The sequence below is a fragment of the Corvus cornix genome, chromosome 1 (assembly GCF_000738735.6).
Source record: "Corvus cornix cornix isolate S_Up_H32 chromosome 1, ASM73873v5, whole genome shotgun sequence".
Lineage (NCBI taxonomy): Eukaryota > Metazoa > Chordata > Aves > Passeriformes > Corvidae > Corvus > Corvus cornix.
The window spans coordinates 112666849-112692389 of NC_046332.1; the positions used below are offsets into that span (position 1 = coordinate 112666849).

At 41.6% G+C, this 25541-nt stretch overlaps 1 protein-coding gene across 2 annotated transcripts in view; it reads right to left on the bottom strand.

The window, feature by feature from the left end:
- The window catches only part of TRAPPC10 (trafficking protein particle complex subunit 10), a 38017-nt gene extending 24742 nt beyond the window's left edge, over positions 1-13275 (bottom strand). For both annotated transcript variants that reach the window (XM_039552708.1, XM_039552699.1), the window contains exons 1-5: positions 13094-13275; positions 3720-3801; positions 2904-3039; positions 1619-1815; positions 103-298 (exon numbers count right to left, since the gene is read on the bottom strand). In XM_039552708.1, coding sequence (XP_039408642.1) covers positions 103-298; positions 1619-1815; positions 2904-3039; positions 3720-3801; positions 13094-13172 — 690 coding nt within the window. In that variant the 5' untranslated portion in view covers positions 13173-13275. The remainder of the gene's footprint in view (positions 1-102; positions 299-1618; positions 1816-2903; positions 3040-3719; positions 3802-13093) is intronic.
- Between the last annotated feature and the right edge of the window lie 12266 nt (positions 13276-25541).

Genomic DNA, 25541 nt, shown 5'->3' on the forward strand with positions numbered 1-25541 from the left:
ATCAGAACATTAAAAGTATCAAAAACTCAACCACAACAAAAAAAAAGCACCATTTTTAAAACAAGGACTCAAGTATTTTCTTCAGTATCAAGAGACTCTTACCTGGACCATGAAATACTCGCAGAAGCTCCACCCTGGCTCTGTCCTTTTCTCTCTCAGAGTTCTCATGTCATCTTCAAACTTGCCTAAGTTTTTGGTAAAGGACATGAGAAGCAATGTCCTGAGTTTAGTCAGGAAGGCATTCCAAGATTCCTGAGAACGGGAAGAGTCTTTCAAAGGGTCAGAAAGTACCACACATCTGTAAAGAGATTGATAAAATCATATTTGAGGAGGAAAACACATAACTCACATATAAATGCCCAGTTGAATACTGTGCATACCTGACAAATTCAGAGTGAACAGCATTTAGTTTTTCATTCCACATTAATCAGAGGAAAAAAAAATAAGGTTGAGGGTTATGTTTGTTTGTTTGTTTGTTTGGAGGCAGCTATGTTGGGGCTTTGGGTTGGTTTTTTTTTTTTTGACTGGGGCTTGGTAGCTTTTTTAAAACTTTTTCATGTGATACAGTTTACAAGAAGAGTTAAGTGTTTTACCCAGAATGAGTATGCCAAAGCTTTTATTTTTCTTTTTAAGCAAATAAAGCATATATTATTCTAACTACTTAAATATAAGTAATGCTGTAGCTATCTTAGAAAAGTCTGCCTAGCAATACAAATCAGCAGAACAGCAAATATAGCTACTCCTGGTAAGGATTATACAAAATACAAATCAGGAGCTACTAGATCACATAGAGTCAGCCCTTCCTAATTCACTTGGAATAATCATCCATAATAGATTCTTGCAGTATCTCAATTTGCTTTCACACATCCTATGTGCTAAAACTTCCTCTGCTTTTCTCAGAAAATAAATCCCATTAATTCACAAATAAATCAACTTTTTCAGAGCATCTTCTTTCCTCAGTTTTTCTATCACAATTTATTAACATCCAAAAAACTAATGATATCTCTAAAGACAGGAAAATCTCTCATCCAAGTAAAACATTATTTCTGGTTAGAAAACCCTATTTTGTTGGTTGTCATGAAAGCAAAAACAGTTTCATATATTCATTACTATTTCCTTAGAATAAAAATATCTGAAGAAACTGGCCTTATGTCAATTTTCTCAGAGTGGAAAGGTGATTGAGTGAACAGCAGAAAGTACAATGGCAAAAAATAAGCCTAGTGGCTTCACATTCCCTACTCACCTCACTCCTACCACCTGTAACTCTGGTAACATTTCTGCAAGCACCTAAGCAAATAAAAAACTCTGAAGGTATAAAAACTAATTATCATCACACTGTTCCCCTTAAACCTCTCTTGGCCAGGAGGAGATACTTGAAATCTATTTGAAACACATTTCAAAGCCACCATGAACCCAAGAAGAACTGAAAATAAACTTCTCCCTTTATTCTTTGTGCCAGCCTCCTTCAAAGCACAGATCTTACAGTGCCATCAGTCTGAATGCTGGACATCAAGGGAAGTCTTTAAATGAGCAAGGAATATCTTGCATATGGAGCTGAGTTTATAAATCAGCACACTGGTCAAAAGATTAAAATGTTTGCAAGCCCAGGATTGCTCACCTGTCACTTTGCTTGTTACAGAAGTCATTCCTTATTTTATCTACTATAGAGGTTCGGGGAAGGATATTGGTTTTGTTCTTTTTCTTGGCATCACTCTCAACCACCACAATCAGCCAGTCCATTGAGCTGTGAGCTTTGAGAACATTCTGCCACTTGGTGATGTCATCCTTGACTGTGGTTTTGTACACTTCCGTGTCCTGGGATGGGAAGTGGTGAATCATCAAATCAAACAGACAACAGACATTCTGAACAATTTCAAAAGGCAAGTTTTGTTCCAAAAGAAGGCAAACAGAAAAGCCTATCAAATAAAATTAGTAACAGTAAGTTCAGTCAGTGAAAGAAATCAAATGAGGCAAAGCATAGTAAAGTTCTGGTCTTTGAATTTAATTCATTTCCAGTATTTTAGTTAACAGTCAATATAGTATTTGGTACATTATTATTCTTTAAATGACTGAAATTAAGATTATTAAACATAATTTAAACTCTTTATTTTAAACATTCTGAAGCTTTACAATAAAAACATGTTTGAAAGTACAAAGCTGAACTGTTTTATTCTCAAACAGTAACAGAAGTGTGATATTTGTAGCTTCTGCACTGCTCAAATCCCAATCTGTTTAAAAGTTTCTCATAAAAATAATTTCCAAAAAAAGCAGAAGCATTGTTTGCCATTTTTTTGCTTCTGGGTTGGGGTTATACAGATAAATTCAGGTAATTCTTAAGGCTGTTCTGGATTCTTTTTGACTGGTCGCAGATCAGATGTCGCCTGTGTCCTTCAAGTCGATAATTAATTCACAACAGAGGCAAACCAAAAGGCAGTGAACTGGAGATAAACAGGATTAAGACATTCCAAATCTTGCCCAGTTAAATTGCTGACATCCACTGGTACCTGACACACACAGAAGATGGAACTAAAGAAAAAATACGTATCTTTAGATTTCAGTGCACCAACAGATCATAACTGAACTACCCTGGTCACATTTCTGTGCTACGAAGAAAGTGCACTGTGCCCGTGCAGTAACACTGTAAGATCCTGGGGGTTTTTGTGGCAAAGTACTGAAAACAGGTTATTCAAACACCTGTCCTCTTAGTATCAAGTAACATTACAAACAGATACTGCTTATGGCAAGAAGTGCTCAAGCTAAGTTTTGTTTCCTGCAATATATCAGGTATGCATGCTTATGCAACCCAGACTTAATTGGTTTGACTTTCTGATTGTGCTGTTACTTTCATTTCTATTCCATGCTTATGGGAACAATTTAATTTTTGAGTTTTTCCTAGTACTTACACAACATTCTGTCCAATAAATATGAAGAAAGGGAAAAGTCAAAAGGGCCTTATTCCCCTCTTTGGGTAGTAGCTCCTCTTTAAACTGAACAAAGTTGGATTCCAGGTGAATCATCTTCGGAGCACGGCCGTAAGACCTACAAAGTTTAAAAAGTTAAATTAGTGGACAGAATAGAAAAATGAACATATGTTGTGGGGAAGAGGAATAAACTGAAATACTCTGGCTCTGGAAACTCACAAACTACACCTACTGCAGTTTGTGTAAGGTTAACTAAAGTCTGGTATTGTTTGAAATGAGATACAGGCTCCTTTTTGAAGAACAGAAGCTAGAAGCTCTTCAGGTTTCAGTAAAAGATTTTCTGTATCTCTAGGACAAGTAGAAAATACCAAATAAGAGAATTCCCCAAATATTTTTTCCAATCACAAAACAGTGCCATACCAAACTTTCTGAAGGGAAGTACATCTAATTCCCTGTGAGTTCTACCTATATTCTCATTGAGAAGAAAGCATATCACTTTCAGAGCACAGCTGCCAAAGTACATCAAAGCACACCAGGACAGACCCACAAACCACAAAATCAAGTAGAGAAACACAGCATTACTATCATTTTTTCTTTAGGCAAAGTTGAAGGGTAGAAAAGATCATCCTGAAGTGCACAACATTCACTTTGATTATATAATTTCTCCAATTTCTTCGAGTCAGTTGCTCTGTTCAACTCAATTTATGGTAAGAGCTTCTCAGAACACAACAAATACATATTTACCCAAGTCAAAAACCAGACATTGAAACAGTATCACAGAATAAAATATAAGTTTACCTCCTCCATTCCATGGGTTCTCTAGGAAGCTGCTGAGAAAGTGTAGGATACAAGGAAGTAAATAAATTCTGATCTCCAGCACCTAAAAGCAAAAGGCATTAATATATTAGCATGTGTAAATCATAGAATATATATTAATATGCTATTCTACTACTGGTTTGCTGTTATTAAGAGCACTTAATTTTGTCTGCTATGTGGAAACTGGAGTCCAGCACTGAACTAGATTTTTTTTAATCACTCTTGAGACCTAATACAACACTTTTAACCAGGCACATAATGCATACACTGTTACAAACTTCCTATTATGATTTTCCACAGAGCTACATAATCCATATATCAAAGAGAGTATCATAACGCTGGTCCAACTTCAAAAACTAAACAAGCAGCTCCTTAGCTGGAGTCATTGGTTAAAAAACAAAAAGTATATTTATATACTATAGTCCAGAATTTAGACTTCCCAAACCAGAAGACTGGGTAGAGAGTGGTTCCTATCCTTCTGTAGCTGGGCCTATGCTGAGAAAATTGGTTTAGCACATGTTCTGTCCTTTACTAGATATGATCCCTCCCTCCTCATTATGCTGGGGCTGTTGCTAATATGAAACACTTCCCTGACTTCCACGCTGTTCTTGAGGACTTCAGAAACATGAGGTCTGTTAACACAGTGCAGGTCCCAAACTACATTAAATACAACACCACTGGAGTAACTACTTCTATACAAGTCAGAACAAAATGTAGTATCCACCACATGGAAAAAAAAAGTATTATTAGTAGCCTTTCAGCAACAATTTTTAAATTCTGTTGTTTTCCTTTAGGTACAAGGAGGATACGATGAAGACAAGACATTAATTACGATTTTAACAGCCATACAGGCAATTCTGCTGTTTCCTGGTAGTTTTCCTTTCCACAATCATCTGCCTCTGTACAGCACACCAGAACAGGAAGATCTTCTTTTCACCTTCCTGTGGAACTGGAAGCTGCAGCTGAAGTACCTGACATCCTTTCTCCCTCCCACCCCCCAATCTCAGGTCCAGGCACACAGCATACACAACTGCCTCCACATTACTTTAGCATTCTTTAGTTTATCTTAGAAATCCTTTTCTAGTCCACTCACCTTTCCCCAATTTTCTCATATATATTATTATTCCTACATATATTATTATACATCAATTTTCTCACATATAGTATTTTTATTACCAGCACTAGCACAATACTATCACCATACAATAAAATATATTAAAAAATTAAAGTTTAAAAGTCTGAGTAAGTGCAAGAACAAGCAAAAACAGCTCTTCTGATGTCTGACCACATTAGCTATTATGTAACAATGCAATTTCATAGAATAGCTAAAAAACAAAACAAAACCAGTTAGTGCTTTAGCCCTATTTCTCCAGAAATTGTGATCTTTATGCTTGATCCTTCACCTTCATCCTGTCTGAATTAAGTGTACCTTACTAAATGCTATTTAAGACTACAAACAAATGTCCAGAATGAGTACTGAAACAAGTGTTAGTCATATTGTTAATGCTGTTTTATACCAAGTTACACCTCTGTGGGCAGAGCAGAGTACAGTCTATTGATTTGCAACTCATTACTGCCAACAGAGAGTGAAACATGGCTCAGTGACTTAGCAGCAGCACAATGACCACATCAAAATGAGAGTGTGTGAGCTTGAAGTCTGCTGGAAAGAACAAGCCACATATTTTATCTCTGGAGCATAACAAAGTACTTTTTCTGTACTGCACCTAAAAATTCAATGTATGCCACAAAAAAATTCCAGAATTCAACATCTTAAGTAAAAAGGACTACTACTGAATACAGAGGAACTAAAGGATAATGTGTAAGCACCCTGCTATTCCAGACAGCCACATCACATTATCAGCTTAAAACAGGTATATTCATTTTAAAACCAGTCAGCTTTTCCTCCTGCATTGGTTTTGAGGGCATATCAAATACACATTAAGAATGTGTTTTATGATCAAGGCAACACAGCCCTCTAGGATTAGAAGAAAAGTGAGAACAGACCTTCAATGTAAAATACATTGGCTGTCTTTGAACACAGACCAAAGCTGCTACCACGTATTTCCAACACCCAACGGGCTCCAACATTTCATGTTCTGCTCATCTACTGTACTCTACTGTAATCAGCATGTTTGAGCTGATCAAGCCAAGAGCACTAAAAGTGAAGTTATCAGCAGGCAACACCAGCACAGCACTGACACAGAACCAACACTGAGACCAGTAAGTAGCAAGGAATTGTAAGGGCTGTCAGACTGGCAAGATGCACAATAAATTGTGAACTGGGTGCTACTGGGCTGCAGGGAGGGAGGGGAGCACCTCACAGCAAGTAGACAAGAGCACAACCTGCACAAATAACAGAACAGAAAGTCCCAAAAGATCACTATTTCTGGAGTGCTGTTGAGTAAGATTCCTATGACTCAAGAGACCTCAAGCATGGCAGAAGTCTCATTCTCTTCTGAATATATACCTCTGATGCCTTAAGAGTTGGTGTAGCCACAATCTACTTTCCAAAATAAAGAAGAAATTAAGGAAAATAGAAACCACACCACTACAGGAGTTTTTGCTTGAATCTGACTGAATTCTATGAATTTAGAAGGAAACATTCCAAAACCCCAAGTAACCCTGGAACTGAAACACAGAGCAAGCCCAAAAAGTCTACACAAATTGAGAATTGCTTCAAAGATTTTGTTGTAGGATTTTTTGCCATTTTTTGCGAGTTGGTGAGGAGGTTGTTTTGTTTGAGGTGTTTTGGAAAAAGAAAAAAAAAAAAAAAGAAAGATGATGACTCAACTGTATCACAGCAAATTCATTTCAGTGGGTTGGTCTCAACACTAAGACCCAACCCAAACCATTCTATGGCTGTCAGTACCATTCTGTGGCTGTCAGTAGTGGGGTCAGAGTGTGAATGATTATCAAACACACCTGAAACGGACAAGGAAGGATGTGCATATATGGGAAAAAAAGTAATTCTGGAATCCTATCAAAACTAAAATCAAGAACCCTTCTAGAGAAGGGTTTTCATCTTTCAGAACCATCAGGGAAGTAAGACCTAAATATCCCACAGAGACGATAACTAGGGAGTAATATTAGACTCTGATAACCACTGGAACACCTACCTCAGCTTTTAAATTGTGTATGTCGGAAGTGATCTACTCCCCATCTGGATGTCAAATACAGAAAGAACACAGCAATTCTTTCAGTGATACCACACCAAGTACAGGGTGCTTCCGTACATGAAGTGGTAACACACAACAACTAAAAGCAGTAATGTTCAAGTGATACATGTTAAAAAGAAATACCCCAGGAGAAAGAGACGAACAAAGCACCTGTTTCCTTTCTTTCCACATTACAAAGTTCAAAAGGTAGGGCCTTTGCCACTTATCGAAACACTTCACCTGCTGTGGGTGGAGAATGGATCGAGAGCAGCCCCAAGGAGAAGGAATTGGGGGTATTGGGTGAGGAGAAGCTCAACATGGCCAGGCCACGTGCACTGGCAGCCCAGAAAGCCAAATGTGTCCTGGGCTGCATCCAAAGCACCGTGGGTAGCAGGGGAGGGGGATTCTGCCCCTCTGCCCCACTCAGGTGAGACCCCACCTGCAGAGCTGCATGCAGCCCTGGGATCCCCAACATGAGGATGAGATCAACCAGCTGGAGTGGGACCAGAAGATGGACACGAAGATGCTCAGGGTGCTGGGGCACCTCTGCTATGGAGAGAGGCTGAGAGAGGGGATTGTTCAGTCTGGAGGAGAGAGACCTTAGAGCCCCTTCCAGTACCTAAAGGGGCTCCAAGAGAGCTGGAGAGGGACTTTGTACAAGGGCCTGTAGGACAAGGGGCAACGGCTTCAAGCTGAAAGAGGGTAGATTTAGAGATCAGGAAGAAATTCTTCCCCTGTGAGGGTGGGGAGGCCCTGGCACAGGGTGCCCAGAGAAGCTGTGGCTGCCCCATCCCTGAAAGTGCCCAAGGTCAGGTTGGATGGGGCTCAGAGCAACCTGGGACAGTGGAAGGTGTCCCTGCCCATGGCAGGGGGTTGGAACTGGATGATCTTTAAAATCTTTTCCAATCCAAACAATTCTGTGATTCTTTCCTCCTTGTCTTTCTTCCTGACATTTTGGTACATCAAACCAGTGCAGCCTTCCTCCCTTCCCTATCCAGGACACTTTTTCTACTCTAAATTTGTACAGGAACAATGAAAACCAAAATGACCACCTAAGCAGGACTTCCAAGGGGAACATGTACTCTTTGTAGCAGCTGTCTAATACCAAAGAACCATAAAGTATTGACATCTTTTAGGTTCATGCCTGCTTAAAACCACCAAAATCCCCAATAATCTATTTTTTTCCTAACAGTTTCCAAACTTCTTAGAAGCTTAGAGGCTTTGTCACTATAGTATCTAAATATACCACTGTGATTTTTTTTTCCTCTAGAGGAAATTATCCTAACCCACTAACTACACAGGCAGTGTAAAACAAAAACTCCTGAGGTCAGATGACTAAAGACAAATATTTTCTTTTGATACCAGTGACAAGCCTAGTCAACTGAGATAAAAGGCTTTGAATACCTTTAATAGAATGCAGGGCCAAGACTACACTTCGGCGTAGTTTTGTTTGGTTTTTATCCCCAAGTATCACTCACAGCTAACCCTTCTGACCCCACTTATTTTTCCACTAGTACAAAGTTCTACTAAGAATCTTTTTTCTTAAATCACTAGCCTGTTAGAAGTGGATCTACCTGAAGTTTTGGAAGGCTGGTGGGGTTCTTATATTTACATGTTTTAAAGGTTCTCCTCTGTCCCAACCCAAATTCATATTCAAAAGCTGTCTAAAAACCAAACCACAACACAGCTAAATTGCTATGTAAAAACCTTAGCTGATTCACTACAAGAAAATCTTTTTAGCAAAACTTTACTGCTGCACTTCTAAACCTATAAAACAGGTTAACACTAACAAGAATATGCCACTTCTTCTCATGACATATGTAGTCAAATACTAAAGCACAGAATAAAATATCAGCTACACAATAGTGATGACTTACAATGCAGGGAGGAGTTCTGGTTGAGAACAAGGAAAATGCCTTTATAGGATATAGTTGTTAAACAGTCTCACTAGCAGCAAATCATTCTAATCACTTGGGCTACATCCCACTTCTTGCTGGCACATTTTTTATTACATATATCTACTAGCAACAGAAGAACTTTCGAATGAAGCTCCTCTAGTCCCAGAACAATATTCTCAACTGCAAGTATTTATTTTCACCACAAAAAGATGTAAAATTCTTCCCTTTCTCTCCATACCCTTTATTTTATTAACCTTTCTGTTCCTGCTGTAATAATTGTAAACATTTTCTATTCTTGGGCCCACAAAGCTTTTGCTCACGGTTTTCCTCTTGCTGTATCACAGCACATTCTGAACATGGACCAGATAAAAGTGATGCACCCCATTCTCTCCAAAGATTATATATAAAGTCCATTGTGCTAAGAGAGATTATTGACAGCGAGAGCAAACATGCAAACACACAATACAGACAGCAGACAACATAAACAGATACTACAAGCTGATAATGGAATATTCCACAACTGCATGAAGATAATTACAAAAGAACAGCTTGTTAGGAAAGCTCTGAAAAACCTATTAATTACTTCATTTAGCAGAATTGCCTTTAGTCTTCAGCCTCCTCTTCATATGGATAGACAGAGCTAATAATTTCAGTGCAAATCAGCTACATAAGGATGAGTTCTTTGGCTGATATATATGTGCAACAACATTATATTGAAGCTCCAAAGACTCTCAAAGTTTCAAATAGGATTCCTGAGAAGGAAACAACATTGTTTGGGTTTCCTACGAAAGCAATCTGCACTGGTTTAGAGATTTTGTCAAGTCAACATTGTACAGAAACCACCCAAGTTCAAGATGTTCGATGCAAACACTCGACTTGCCTCTGCAAATAAAACAAAAAAATTAATGATGCTAAAAATAATACCTCTACAGCAGTGAGAAAGCTAGAAGATGACTCAAAACACTTTGTAAGCTTACCAGGTCTGGCAATGCAGATAAATTGCTACAAACTTGAGCTGAGAGTTTGCAAAGTAATGTGCCAAAGCGAGCAGAACCACACCTGGACAGTGAAACTCCCCAGTGGCTTTGCAATCTAGTAAGACTGATAGGGTAAAAAATATGGCTCAAATTAATTGGGAATTGAGTCATCATGGCACTCAGTCCCACCTGACAAGAATGATTTAATACTCAGGGATGCTGCAATACTGAGAAAAGGGAAAAAGCATAAAGGAACAGCAACTCTCTGTGAATAAACTACTTTTTCCACATTTAGAAAATACGGTTGTCTGTATGCCTAGAGAAAGTCTCCAGAAGTTTGTCATGCCTTGCTGAATTCTATGAATCTAAAAACTCTTTATGAAAACGATGGGATGTATCCAGTAATACAAACACAGTAAAAACAAGGCTAATTCACCTATGCACAGCTTCTGAGGGCAAAATGACCAAGTTACAGCACTAACATGAAAAAAGTACTGACAAAAACTGCATTTGCAATTGGCCTCACATGTCCAAGACACGTGGAACCCACCATTTTTATTCCATAGGCCAAAGCCTGTACATAGGGTGCTGAATTCAGGGTTGTGCCAATATAGCAAATAACTACTGCTAATACAGACTAACTCATAGATTTGAAAGCGTAACCCTCTTTACCAAAGAAGCATTCCTTTCAAGAGTTCTGTCAAATTTATTTCAAGTAGGTAAAAACATTTATTTACAAAACAACTGTGGTATGCCCAGTGTTCAAAAGAAGTTTCACTATGAACAAAACTCCCTCTTCAGTTCTGTTTTTAAGAACAAACCCTAAGAGTTAACAGGAGTATTTCATGATGCAAAAGTTTACCTGAGGGAGTTTAATCTAAATCTTGTAGCAAAAGGGAATACTTATGTTCTGAAAAGCACCCTCAGTTAACCTGCACTCTTCCTTCATATAATCAGAACCCAGCCATCCCCTCAAAGGTCTGTTTTTCCCCCACATGCACCTCCTGACTGGGACACTTATCTCAGGAAACTCCAACTGCCTGAAACTGGAACCACAGACAAAAGATAAAATGTGTTTGTTGGGCAGTTTCTAATACCATGGCTTTTAACATGTCTTACAACAAACCCATACCAAGTCAATCCTTTCCCTGGAAAAGACAAGCCTCACCTTTCCATAAATCTCTGGCAATATAACGCTTAGAGGAGCTTTCCTTCAAGTAAGTCATCATTGTTGAATGCACTTTTTTCCAATACTAGTCTCTAAGTACTCCACTCCTCTGAACAGAGAAAAAAGGAAACTAAAGCAGTTACAGTAAAATGCATTCCCCACTGAAATCAAATGTTTTGGGTTTAAAATGTAGCAAGTCACCATTACCACATTCACTAGAGAGGTAATGTCTGGGCACTTCTGCTGAATTAACCTTAATTCCTGAATTAGGCTGTCTCAGACCAAACCACTCTAGTCCATACCAGTGAAGATCCTACTGTTGTGCTTGTCCAGAGCACTAGAAATGATTCCCTCAGTCCAGGAGCGAGGCATACAAATGATACGTAACGCTCACCTCTTATCTCATTTGTAAGTCTGCTGCTGCCATACTGGATGGGGGTATGCTCAGTATGTATGCTCACCCACCACATAAAATTAATATTATTTTCAATATCAGACAACTGGGCTTGATTGAAATCTGGTTAAATTTCATGTTTGGAATTTTGAAAATTTCCTTGTACAAAGAGACCAGAGTTCTTTTCAGCACCTATTAACAAAAATCCCAAGCCTGAGGTAAAACTGTGTGTACTTCAACAGAGTAAAATGTTGCTTATTCAAATCATAAAGGAACAGTGAAGACTGACCTGCACCACCAAGTCCCCCCACCATACACATGGAGACTCTCCAACTCTGAATACACATAAAGCCAAAAAAACTAGAAAACAAGCCCCCACAGCCTGAACAGTAGAATAACAACAGCAAACTATATCCTCCAGATGCTTCTGATATGTACATTTTTCTGATTTTAAATCTGAAGTGAAATGGATTGCAAAATTCTTGAAATAGGTGAGTAGAGAAGATTCAGTACAGATCCTGTTAACTTCAGCTTATGAACTGCATTCAAAAAAAGGAAAGAAGTTTAAGACAGAAAAAAGCACATTTATAAAATAGTCTGGAGAAAATATACACACACAGAGTTCCACAATTATACAGCTACAAGGTTACAGCTGGATACTTTTTCTAAGTAAAGTCTAAGACTTTAAGCACCAATAAATGCTTACTCCATAATAAGACAACACACAACTGTGAAACAAGTTTCTATTTCACAGGCACATAAAACATTCCCATTGTTCTGGTGATAAAGTGCAAATATGTATTTTGTTACATCATCAGTAGAGATACTTCTGACTAAGAACAGTCACTGGCTACCTTTTGTTAAAAAAGAAAAAGAAAAATTCTTTATGCTCATCTCATCCACCTTCTAATAAAAAAAGCATTACGGATGTAGGTAGAAGAGCAAAGACGTTTCCATGTGGAAGGAACCTACCAGGATCATCTGGTACAGCTGCCTGACTACTTCAGGGCTGAGCAAAAGTTACAGCATGTTAAGGGCACTGTCCAAATTTCTCTTAGACACTGACAGACTAGGGACAGACTTAGACACCTCTCTAGGGAGCCTCTTCCAGTGTTTGATCCCCTCTGGTAAAAGAAATGCTCCCTAATGCCCAGCCTAGTCCACGTGCTTGTTTTTAAATGAACTTTGAGTGCTCCCCTCTATACCTGTAGGAGCAGGGGGGCTCACATTTTACATCAGGACCAGTTGCCTGTCTCTGACACCTGAAAAAACTAATTCATCGCTGGAACCACGAGATGCTGTTTGTTAATTAAACTGTCTCGGAGATGGAACCAAAGCACAACAGCTAAAGATTAAATTATAATGTCAGTGGGAATGCATCAGTGGGATCGCCGCAGAGGATGTCTACTCTCAACTTCTCTTAGCACCAGCAAAGCCACACAAAGCTCGCTGGCAAGAAGTTTGGGGCTCACGATTTATTATCATATTTTACCCTCTTCCCCTAAACACCCCCGAGCACGACATTCGGCTTGTTATTTACTACAGAAATAACCCCAAGTTTGCCCACTGCCATTAGAAAGGGGGGGGGAGGGGGGAAGCAGTGAAGAGGCAAACCCCACCATCAGATCCCTTTTGCAGGCGCCGTGTCCCCACCCAGAGCTGCGGGAGCCCCCCAAAACCAGCCACCCCCTCCTGCCTCCCGCCGGGCCCGCAGGGGGCACCGGCCGGACCCCCGGCCCCGACAGCGGCGGCGGCGGCACTCACAGGTCACGATGGGCTTGTTCTCCATGGTGTAAATCACGGGGGGCTTCTCCCTGCCCTCCTCCTCATCGGCGGGGTCCATGAGCGGGCGGGGTCGTCAGCCCCGGCTCCCCCGCCCGCCCGGCGCCATGGAAACAACGCCGGGGGGCTGGGACGGGCCGGGCCGGGCCGGGCCGGGGATGGTGCTGCCGCTGCCGCCCCCCCCCCCGCCTCCCCCCACCCCCTTCCCCGCGTCCCCGCAGCGCCGCTCCGGAGGGGAAGGCGGGCGGGAGAGGCTCATCCGCTTCCTGGATCACCGGGCAGGCATTACCGCTTCCGGGGAGCGCCGCCGCCGGGGAACCCGGAAAAGGGGGAATGCGGCGGGGAATGAAAGGGAAGCGCGGCCCGGGAAAGGGCGGGGGGTTCCCGGCCTGCGCCCCCCGGCAGCCGCGGGGACCCGGGGCGGGGCTGCCCCTGAGGGAGGGCCCGAGGCGCCTGAGGGTCAGACCCCCCGATCGCTGACAGGCGGCGTGAACGGGGTGAATCGCGGAATAGTCGGGGTTGGAGTGACCTCTGGAGATCACCCAGTCCATCCCCCTGCCCCGGCAAGGTCACCCAGAGCAGGTGACACAGGAACGCGTCCAGGTGGGTCTGGAATGTCTCCAGAGAGGGAGACTCCACGCCGTCCCCGGACAGCTGTTCAGAGCTCTGCCACCCTCAATGGAAAGAAGTTACTCCTTTTGTAGAGGTGAAGCTTGTTGTGTTTTAGTTTGTGGCCATTGCTCCTTGTCCTGCCGCTGGGCACCACTGAAGAGTCTGGCACCATCCTCCGACACCCGCCTGGGAGATATTTATATGTACGGATGACGTCCCCTCTCAGCCTTCTCTAGACTAAACAGGCCCTGCTCCCGCAGTCTCTTCTCAGAGATGCTCTTTATTAAAATGAATCTTATTTAAAGTCGTTGCAGGACTTCTGTGAGGCTTTGGTGGACTTCGTGGCCAGCTGCCCGATGTGTCAGTGCCATGGCTGTTCCTGGCTAGTTCAGCGGGGGTAAGTGCATTGGGGATCATATTTTCCACTGGCCTCAAATATATGGTCCTTGAAGTTTAATGGTTTATAATCTAGGGTTTTAAATGCATAAAGATAATAACACCCTATTACACTTCTGTTGGGTCTAATTAGTGGTATTAAACCCTTGTTTTACTTTAGACTGAGATGTTATTCCTTTCTTTTAAATAAATCTACTGTTCACCTTCGTCATTGCAGTTTCTTCCGAATCAAGAATCCTAAACTTAGAGGGTTTGCACTTACTGTCTCAATTCAACTGAATAAGATCTAGAAGAGCATATTGAAAGTAGCCTACCATAAGTGGTAAAAAATGGAAAACACTGCATACGTGTGTAAAACCAAATGTAACCTCAGGTAGGACTATAAATAATCTGGGAATTAATCATAACTCTTTATTGTACAGTGACATTGTGCTCAGGTGGTTTGGGTGTTCAAATATTTACAGAAGTCAATTCGTTTAGAATTTTCTCTCAGTAAAACCTTAACCCTATTTTCTAGACTTATAATGTTGATTCAAAAATAATTACAGCATCCTTTTGTAACATGTTTCGTCCCTTAATACTGCTGAATACTCCCAGTTCTATCACTACTATTTTACTGTGGGGATTATTGGTTGTTTCCTATTCTTTGAATATTTTCACAAACATTTGCACAGAAATTCGCTGTCACCTTGGTTGTAACAAGACTTGTTCCCTTGGCACAGTCAAACTTTAAGAATCTTATATAGCACAATAAAATGTTTATCTGATTTTCAGGTTTAGGTGAGCAGCTGGACATGAAGATTTTTTAGTGCTGTGAGAGTCAAGACATATGGTACAATTTTATTTTTAAAATGTCAGCACTTAAACAATGTTTTACAGTACAGGTGATAAGTGTGTGGCTAAAAGGATTTACAGAAACAGAAAAGAAAAAGCACTCTGTCTGCACTTAGAAAAAAATTAGAAATTCCTCCCGGTAAGCTCCAAAGTAACTCATTTTGGGCATCTGTTAAATGGTCCTGCACAGTCCTAAGCAGCAGAGGTAGGGAAACAGGCAAACCCAAGTCAAATGTCCTTATCCCCTTTTCTCAGTGATTAGAGCTAAGGCCAATAGTTCATTGGGATTAACATTTTAATTGCTATAGAATTGGATAAATATTCAATTTCCTCTCATTTTTATGGTTGCAGTGTAGCTGTTTCTGTTAAAAACAAACATTAAAAAAAAAACCAACCCAAACCAACCAACCAAAACAAAAGCCCTGTCCTAGCCCTGCTTGCTGTTTTTGATAGCAAGTGAACCAAATAATCGCCATTTGTGGTTTATTCCTAAACCATCTTCTCCCCCCCAAAAAACAAGACAGACTCATTAATATAGGCAAGAAAACTAATGAAAACAACTTTTCATTGTGTCTCAGGTGTTTAATTGCCAAAAATATTTGAAATTCAGTTTGACAGGGAAGTGAAATTGACTGGTCTCTGATGGAAAAAACAGATCTTTTATAGCAAACTATACAGAGAAAAAATCCAAGCATTTGGAAATCTTCTGGTTTTACCTTGCATTTTGAAATGAATGGATGAAATTTTCCTTCTGGCAAAAATGTGGGAAAGGGAAAAAGAGACCACTTGAAGGGCAACTAGAATTTTGCTTTTCCTCCTGCTTTTACACCAGCTAAAATACTCTCTGTATCTACTAGAAATCGTTACAGGTCTTAAGTGAATATTAATTTTGTATTCACAAAACATAATCATTACAGACACCAGGCCATCATGGTGCTACAGTTCACTCCAATTTTCCAACCTTACATGCTTGGCAAGATAAAATTTAATTCTTGCCTACCAATTGGTCTCTTTAGCCAAGCAAATTCTCTCCACCATTTCAGATTGCTGAGTATCAGGTGCCTGACACTTTTCTGTTGCCACATTAGCAGGGCACAATTATACCTGTACTTTGAATGAGTAGTCAGTAAGAGAGGAGGAGCTGAATTTGAGGTAGTTTATGGCCAGGCAGAGCCATTAAAACCAGGCTTTTATGTACCAGCATTATCATTTCTATTCCAGCCACAGGCTTAGTGCCCAAGTAAGGTCACCTCTGGGATGGATCTTGACTTTGAGGCACAGTATAAAGGAGCAGATTAATCTAGGAGGCATCTGTATGACTGGTTGGAAACACTGCATATATATTACTAAACCAGGAGGTGTTTCCTGGTTTCCAAGTCCTTGCATCTCATTTTCCCTTGGATTTCAGGTTGGTATGGACAGAAGGACACGCCAGCCTTTCTTTTCATCCCTACTCCACAGCTTGGCTTCTGCACAGAGCAGAGGTGTGCTGCTGGAGCAGGGCCATAGCGCACACCATCGACACCCTGGCGTGGGTGTTTACAGGAACAGGGCTCTGGTGGATGACAACACACTAGCAGGAAAAACAACCTCAGAAAAATAGACTCTCTCTCCCCCCCAAAACAAGGCACATAAACTCATTGTATTTCAACACCCAGACTCTGCACATCACACTCACTTGGTTTAACTGCACTTCATTAACTGTTTCATTAGCAGTAGCTGATGTCTGTTCAGCTTTCACTTTGTCTGTGCACTCTGATCGTGCAGCCATGTCACTTCCCCCTCAGTTCACAGCTTCTCTCCGCAATAGGATTTATAAGATATCATACAGAATTTAAAATTTTCTCCCATCAAAATTTTGCACCATTGTTCTTCTGTGATGTTTTTTCTTATTGATGACTTAGAGATTTATACACCCAATAACCACTGCCACCAGGCAGTCCCATCAGTACTACATGGCTGGGTTTGGGTTAGGCTAGTTTCATGGGCAGTTTCTGTGGCTTTTGGGAACTCTCCCTCCTAGAGGAGGAATGAAGTCTAACTTGAAAGGTGGGAATTGTTTCAGAGGAAGAAACTGGTTTCAGAGGTGCTGTTTGTGTATATTGTGTGGTAGTTAATGTAAACTAAGGGTTAAATTTCTCATTGTCCTGTTCTATCATATTTCATATGCACAAATCCAGTAGCACAGGTGTCAGGCAAACAGAGGAAGTCAATGTATCCCACACCATTTTCTGCTCCTGAATTTCCATTTCCTTCTTTTTCCCCTTGCTCCTCTTCTGTTACTGGTTTGTTTAAATTATGTTCTCTGCAACAAGGAATTTAATTGTAAAATATTTAGCACTTCAACTTCATCAAAACATAGCTGTACCCTTAACAACCATATCACAGAGATTAATGAGCTCAGTAACTGCAAGAGAAGCAGCCGTGCTTTTCTGAGGAACTGGATCCTGTGTCTCAGATCTCCCAAAGAGCAAGAAGGTTAATTAAATCCTCTTAGTTACAACATTAAATCCTAAAATATTATGTCAGTCTTCAGGTCCCTACTGGGACAACTCTTGTTGCATTTCTTTAAGCAGCATGAAAATGGAAGGACAGCAGTTAAAGTGTATCCCTAATTGCCTTATGTTTTGATGGAATGTCCATTACAGAGGAAAATCCACATTTGAAAATGTTCTTGCTGAGTTTGAAAATTACAATAACCATCCTATCTTGGGGAGGCAGGGAGAGAAAAGATAAACAGAAAGAATGGTGTTGATGAAAGAAAATGATCACCAGGCAAGGGTTTGATAGGAGGAAAGTAAAATTCTTATGCTAGGTTTCAGTCAGGATGAAGATAAAACCAGCAGCGTCTACAGGACAATTTGATTCCCCCTCTCCAGTTTTATCTGACTGTCTGTAAGATAACCAGGGCCTAGGGGTATCATGGTAGATCCTAGAATCCCAGGATTTGCTAGCAATAACAATCATTAATTTCTTGTATCCTCTAATTCACATAAAATCCAAATAAAGATTTGCCATGAAAAATCTTACCTTTATATTCTCCATATCTGACCACACTATAGCATTTCTCTTGGATGTAGTGGGTTGACCCTGGCCAGCAGCCACACAACCACTCACTGTGCCATCACCAGCAGGACAGGGGGAGAAAAGAAGAAAAATAGAAGTGGGAATGCACATAGGTTGAGATAAAAACAGTTTATTAGGTGCAGGAGAGAGACAGAAATGAAGCAAAGGAAATCACTTACCACCTCCCACACACAGACCAGCCATTCTCCAAGCAGCAGCCACCTTGGAGGCCAGAAATAATGTTAAAAGATATACCTCTGCTTGTAGGGATTGCTCACCTTTTCCTTTTATACACTTGGCAAGTTATATTTGGGGAGAAATGGACATTGAATGGGCTTCCACCGAGATGGCCTTCACTCTATACAGTGTTTGGGATTAAAAAATCTACTTATTTACTCTAAGTTTTATAGAAGTACTGAAGGAAACTTTACCCCAGAAGAAGAATTAGTCAAGGAGTCACAAGAGAAACAAATGTATAGTTTTATGTTTTTATTTGATCTGTGGCAGCAGTCAGAAAACTGGCACCAAAAAGCACAGAAAGTTTAACTGAAGGAATTCTGGTTTTAATTAACTGATTTCATGAATTCACAGCCACCTGCAGAAAACTGACAAGATTTTTATATTTGGGAAAATAATTTTATAATATTGTCAAGCAAATTCTTTTTTTAAAATGAGTACTTTAAAAGCCACCTTGTCTTTTTGAATTAGTATGTCATCCACAAATCATTAGTGGTACATAATAATCAGAATTTTGACTTTTTATTTCATAGTGTTGGTAATGAATCATTGACTGAAGCGTATTTAATAGCAAAAAACCAGCGTGGGAAACCTATTTCCACAGAAGCTCTATTCAAGAGCATTTTCATTCCATCCATAGATTTCTGTCTGTTTGTGCAGCAGGATCGGCTGTGTTGTGTGAACTGCCCCCATCAGCAGAGTTAGGAAAACATGGGAATGCAGAGAAGGTGACAGTAACTGGAAGAGCTGTGTGTGTCCCTGTTCTGAAACCCCTAAACAACCACAGGTCAAACCAGAGGGACAAAGTTGAAATGTGGGACCAAAGACCTTCAAGAAGGGTCAGGAAGAGCAAACAGCCTGAAGAAGGGGAGAGAAAAAGATAAATCATAGAAATGCTTATTTTGAATCCTCATTATATCACAGAAAATACTTAAGAAAGGAGTCTTCAGAAATACTGGCCAGCAAGCCAGGGCAGAGCAGCTGGAGCAAGGAGGGGGAGGTGCTACCTGGCCTGGAAGGGAGAATCAGTACCTTGCTATTTGTCCAGCATAATCTTCACTATCTTTTCAACATCAGTCCGTGCCTTCTGGGACTCCAAGAAACCTCCTTTCCTGGCAATGCCTCTCTTTTAGCACTCCTTGCGACAGACTTTCCTCCTCCCCCAAACAGTTTGCTTTGAATAGTTCTCTAAAATCCTACTCATCCAGGGAGAATGGCACAAAAAGGCAGCGTGTTTGAGTTATCAGAGGCAGCTCTACCTTGCAGACATGAGAAAGACACTTGGACTCAGATCAAGTGCTGAGTGTGTTACAAGCACACCAACCCACCTCAGTAAAGACGAACAAGTTCAAAGTGTGAAATTTTGAGTAGGAAAGTATAAACATCATTACCAGGATGTTAATGTTACATGTCTTAATGGTGCCAGCAACTGCTCTTGCTGCCCCTGTACCACATGAACCACATAAAAGAAAGAAGAGGGAAAAGCTGATGTGACAGCCCTTACTCCAAGCTAATTCTGAAGACCAGAGGAATTCAATCTGCAGCTGAGCTGCCACTGTACTTCCCTCCTTTTCTTGCTCCCTAGCAGGTCATTTAGATCCATATCCCAAGTCACTAAACATACTGAGTAACTAACTAGCAATAGTGCAGTGATCTTGGAGCCTTTCACAGCTCCCTGAAATTCAAACTACTTTTCAACCACTGTGGGCAGAAACAAGGTCAGGTGCCAACAGGCAGAGAAGGCCCTCAAACCCCAGGAGTTCCTGCAGCTCTGGACTATTTTCAGGATAGGCCCGAGCTGCAAAACAGAAACACTTCAGATGCCAGCAGGGAAGAACATGGGCTAATTAGCAGGTCTTGAACAGCAAGATCCAAACTGAGAGCATCCAGCACTCTTCTCCATGTTTCATGGATGCTGCTTCTCTGTATCGCCTGCCTCTGCTCCCTGAGCACCCACCTTTTCCCTACTAGCCAGCCCTGCCGAGCATGGAGCTGTAGTAGCTGTTAATGAGAACATCAGCTCAAACTGTGTTCAAATGGAGATCAGTTCTCACTCAGGAGAGGGCTTTGTGTCAGGACGTTCATTCTCATTTATGCCACAACTACTAGTGGCAGAGAGCCCAAGGCAGAGTCCCAGGACAGTCAAACCCCAAGGTAGTTCTGAACTTCCTTTTGAGACTGGCAACTTTAGAAGAAAGGGGTTGTTTGTCTGGAAAGTTACCCTGTCCTGAGAGGAGTTAGAAGCACAGAAAGATACGCATTTGAACACTGGCTGTTCTTTGGAAAAGGGGGAGGTAGGACATCGCCATGGGATGTTTCCATGCACAACTCAAGTGCAGGGGCTTTGGTACCACCACCACCAAGGTGATTTCATCACCAGACGCAGGAAACCTGTCAAGGCCTGCCATGAGGTCATGCAGAGAGCACGATGTATTTAATCTGTGCACAGCCAGAAAGTTCCCTGCTCCCAGCTCACAAGGTAATTAACTGTTCTTCTATCAGCTGTACCCTGCAGTCTGCACCTGGACTCTCTCAGCTGGGGACTGACAACCCTTTCCTCCAGAATATATTCATTTCTATTCATTTTTACTTACTACACTATTAGAAACATAGATGTGTGGTCACTTAAAAAAACACATTACAGGAAACATTAATAAAATACACCTTTACCAACTAATTATGTTTTTTACAAACATATCATAGTAGTTTTGGGTTGTTACTTCATTTATCCTTCTGCTTAGGAGTAGCTTCTGAAGAGTGCTGAAGTTGGAAAGAATGAGACCATAAAATTTCTAATTCAATTTTCTAGACAATAAGGATCTATTCTAAGGATCATCTAAGGATGATTGTTTAATCTCTGTCTGTCACACCACCCTGGGGAAGAGCTCACATGTGTTCAAGGGATAATGTAAAACTGATGGGAATAAGGAAGAAGGGAGTCTTATAGAGAGTTACACCATTATTTAAATACTCTTCTCTGTATTCATCAAGGGAAAGCTCAATTACAAATTAGAATGTAAAATTATTAGTTGTTAAATTAAAATGCATTATTAATTAGAAATTAGATTCCCTTGCAAAGTTATTTTAGGCAGGTCCTCCCTGGGTGGCAAAATTGAAGTACTACAAGAATAATGAAGTCTGAAGAAGAGGCACAGAAAGCCATTCACAATAAGCATAAAAGTAAATATTCTGATGAGAATCCTCCCCTTCAGAATTTTTTTTTTTTTTTTTTTTTTTTTATGTGTGTGTGTCCTGCCATGACAGCAGGACCCTCTCAGAGGGTTAAACTGACAGGGTACATGTGATTTCATGGAGAATGAGGAGGGCTGAACAACCAGCAACTCAGCAGTACCGTAAGTTTGAGATCACAAGGACATCCAGGCCACACAGGCTATTTCCACCACAGGTTTCTATTCCAGGCTTTGATCCGATTAGACCCTGGATCTAATAGGATCTATTAGATCTTAGCAATAAAGCCACTGAGACAGCTGTAAAACAAAATATATCACTGATGGGCAAGAAAGGACAATGAAATCTCATCAATTCTTGCTCTGACCACCACTGCCCCCCAAATAATACAGCAGCAAATATTTCAAACAGAAGATGCTGCTTAGATCCAGAGTCCTGTATGAGCACTGCAAACAGCCCTTCACTACTTTTAGCACCCTGTCAGTTTTTTCAGCTGTGCCTGAAGACACGAAGGCACTGAGAGCCTTGCCCTAAGCACCAAACTGAAGCTGAGTAAAACTGAGCCTGAACCCTCTTCAGTGAGCTGTTGAAAAATGGGAACAGGTTTCCTCTTGCAAGTGGAATACCAAAATTCTGATATTTCATTTTTGTAAAGGTGCTGTATGGTTATGTTTTGTATCTTGAGTGGGAGTGAGTACTGTTTTGTCACAGGTTGCACACCAAGTGCAAGGCCCTATACCCTTCTGGATGGGTGGAATAGCAAATCTCCTTGTCTGGGGGACAGCCAGAGAGGAAAATCTGGGTGTACTGATGGTTTGGGCAACACTTCTGAACCTGTGCTGAAATCTCTGAGAAGCCCAAGGGAATTAAACACTGACTCCCATCAGACTGAAAAGGAAGTCATGTGCCTAATGCTCATTAGTGCCTGTAAAATTCCCAGACCTAACATTAGCTCCAGAGGTTACTCCACCGAGAGATCCCTTTGGGAGTAAGCAAAACCCCTCCTATTGCTTCCGTGCAATTTGTTCTCCCTAACCATGTTATCGCTTTGGAGTTAACAGCAATAATTTATGTTCCATTATGTGCAGTACTTAATTTAGATAGGCCAGCTGCTTTCTTGTGTGGCTGCCAGCAAGAGAGTGCACACTCTCAGGAAATAACAAGTTTTCAGGTTTCCCTTGCCTGCCTTTCTAATCTTACTGGAGTTCTGGGCCAGGGGTGCTGGGGGGATGTGGTTTCTTTGTTCCCATTTGACAGGGAGCTAACCCTGGTGTGAGCAAGTTTCCCTCCCCAAAAACACGGAGTTCCAGTCTGCAGCACAGGGTTGTGTCTTGTCCACACCTCACAGCTGCAGAATATTCAAAATCCTTTTTATAAAAGCATTTCTTAGCAGCTTGAGGTCTTCTCCATCCTTTAATGATCCTTTAGCATCAAACTAATCAGAAAAGAAATACGGGATTTGCCAGGTAAACTCTTTCATCATGCTCAGTTAGAGAGTCTTGCTCTGAATCTACCTGCTGGCAGGGAAAGGAAGCAATGCATCCTTCTGACAGATTATGCCATTATAACCCCAATAAATGCTCTGTACTGAAAACATTCAATTTCTTAAATAACAGAATTTTTTTCTTTAAAGTCTGACTATTGGAAGCAGCAGCCTGTAAATATGCTGAAGTGGATCTGCACGGTGGAGGTCTACAACTAAATGATGCATGCAGCTTCCAGCTCTAATCTTGACTGGATAACTTTACTGCAGCTGAATTAAAAGATTGGGGGGGGGGGGGTGGGGCGGGAAGGGCACTGTAGCATTCTCCTGCCTTTGACAAGGAGCTCTGAGCTAATTGGAAGCATACAACAAATTGCATTTTCCTGAAAATACCTGTAGAATTTGTATTTCATTGCAGCAAAGGTGGGAGGAGATTTCTATGTGTTCCTAAACTGATTAGTTTTTTCTTCTAGTGATTTTCCTTATAAATGGAGCAACCGCTGCACTTAACTACTTGTAAATTCATTGGAGAAGTGAAAAAAAAAGGGATGTCACAACTAGGCCAGTGCTGATTGGCTTTTGCAAATGTTGCCCGACATCAGAAAGATGAAAAACAAAGGCAGTTCACACAAGTCACAGGAAAGTAAAACAACGCATCTTCAGAGTCAGCTGTGCCCTGCTCTGTATCCCATCAGTCATGTGCCATGTCTGCACAGAGGCAGTGACCACAGATGGCTCGGGGGCACCTGCTTTGGGCACTCTGCTTTCTAGCAAACGCCTCGGGAAGCAACGTGCTTTGCCTTTCCAGCAGGGAGCAGAAATGCCTGCTCCAGCCCCATCAGCTCAGATGTCACAATTCCAGCTCCAGCCCCAGTAGCCTCATCATAGCAGTCCTGTGCCTTTGGCACAAACCTTTATCACAGCAGAACGTAATGATGTTGGCAGTATAGGGGACTCCTATATGTGCATGTATCTCATATACTGTATTGATACCATATGTTATTTCTGTGGGTGACCTGTAACCCCCTAGTAGGAGAGAAGGCTCAGTGGAGATCAGTGAGGGCGATTGATGCATGTGTGAAGCTCAGGGAATGAATAATAGAATCATAGAATTTTAAGATGTTGAAATGGTCCTTGAAGATTATCTAGTCCCAGCTTCCACTTTGTGGGCAGGGATACCTCCCACTAGACCAGGTGCTCAAGGCCTTATCGCCCCTGGCTTTGAACAGCACCAAGGACGGTGCTTCCACAACCTTCCTGTTTGTGTCCTTACAGTAAAGAGCTTCTTCCTACTGTCTGACCTAAATTTTCCTTGTTTCAATTTGTAACCATTCCCCCCTGTCCTGTCACTACAGTTCTTGACAAAGAGTCGTTCTCCAGCTTCCCTGTAGCCCTTTCAGACACTGGAGGGTGCTGTGAGATCTCCACACAACCTTCTCTTCTCCAGCTGAACAGCCACATCTTTCCCAGCCTGTCTAGGGGAGGTGCTCCAGTCCTCTTACCAACACTGTGGCCTTATCTGGACTTGTTCCAACAATTCCACATCTTTCTTATGTTGGGGACACCAGAACTGGACACAGCACTGCAGGTGGGGTCTCACCAGAGCAGAGGTAGAGAATCTCCTCCTTGGACCTGCTGCCTGTGCTCCTTTCAGAGGCCAGGACAGGGTTGGTTTCTGGGCTGTGAGTGCTCACTGCTGGCTCATGTTAGTTTTTCATCAACCATCACCTCCGAGTCTTCCTCCACAGGGCTGCTCTCAATCCCTTCTCTGCCCAACCCATAGGTGTGTCTGGGATTGCCCCAACGCAGGTGCAGGACCTTGTACTTCCCTTTGTTGAACTTCATGAGGTTCCCACTGGCCCCACCTCTCAGGCCTGCCAAGGACCCTGGATGTGGGGTGTGACAGACCACAGCTGTGGCACAGCAAGCTGACTTCAGCTCAGCACAACAGGGACCAGAGGGCAGCCTTTGGTTCAGACCAATAGCTGCCACCAGCTGAGTGGATCAACTGGTGGTGTAAGTACCTCCCCAAGTTAGACATGGAGAGGGGCAATTAAACATTATCCCCTCCACATGTGGGATGGCTAAAAGAACCTCATCAGAGAGCACTGGACTCTGACATATAATATAGAATATGATGAAATCCAGGAAAGTACTTCATTAACCCATACCACAGCTATTAACCTTTTATCTACCTACAAAATCCTGCTATACTAAGTTTTGTTTCACAAAGGCACTCTGTCAACCCTCTCAGGAACAGATTCCAGTTTGAGAAGCATGTAGAAAGGGCATCAGCCTGTTCCTCAGCACAAAGGCCCTCTGCCCAACATAGCAGCACTCAAGAGGGTGGCACATCTGAACCATGAACTCGCTCCCAGTGCAGCTGCTGATTGTATCTGGTATTGAGAACACAGCATTGCTTTTATGGACTTCCAGGCTGTTTTCCCAAATATATTAATGCAGTATTGGAAGAAAAAGAGCAGAATTAGTGAGATGAAAGTACGTACAGAAAATGCCACCACCACAAGCAGCCTCTGACCATGTTTGCAACTTAAAGAGAGCATGTGTAAGAAGCTCCCACAGCCTAAAGGTCACTGTGCTGTGGACTGCTTA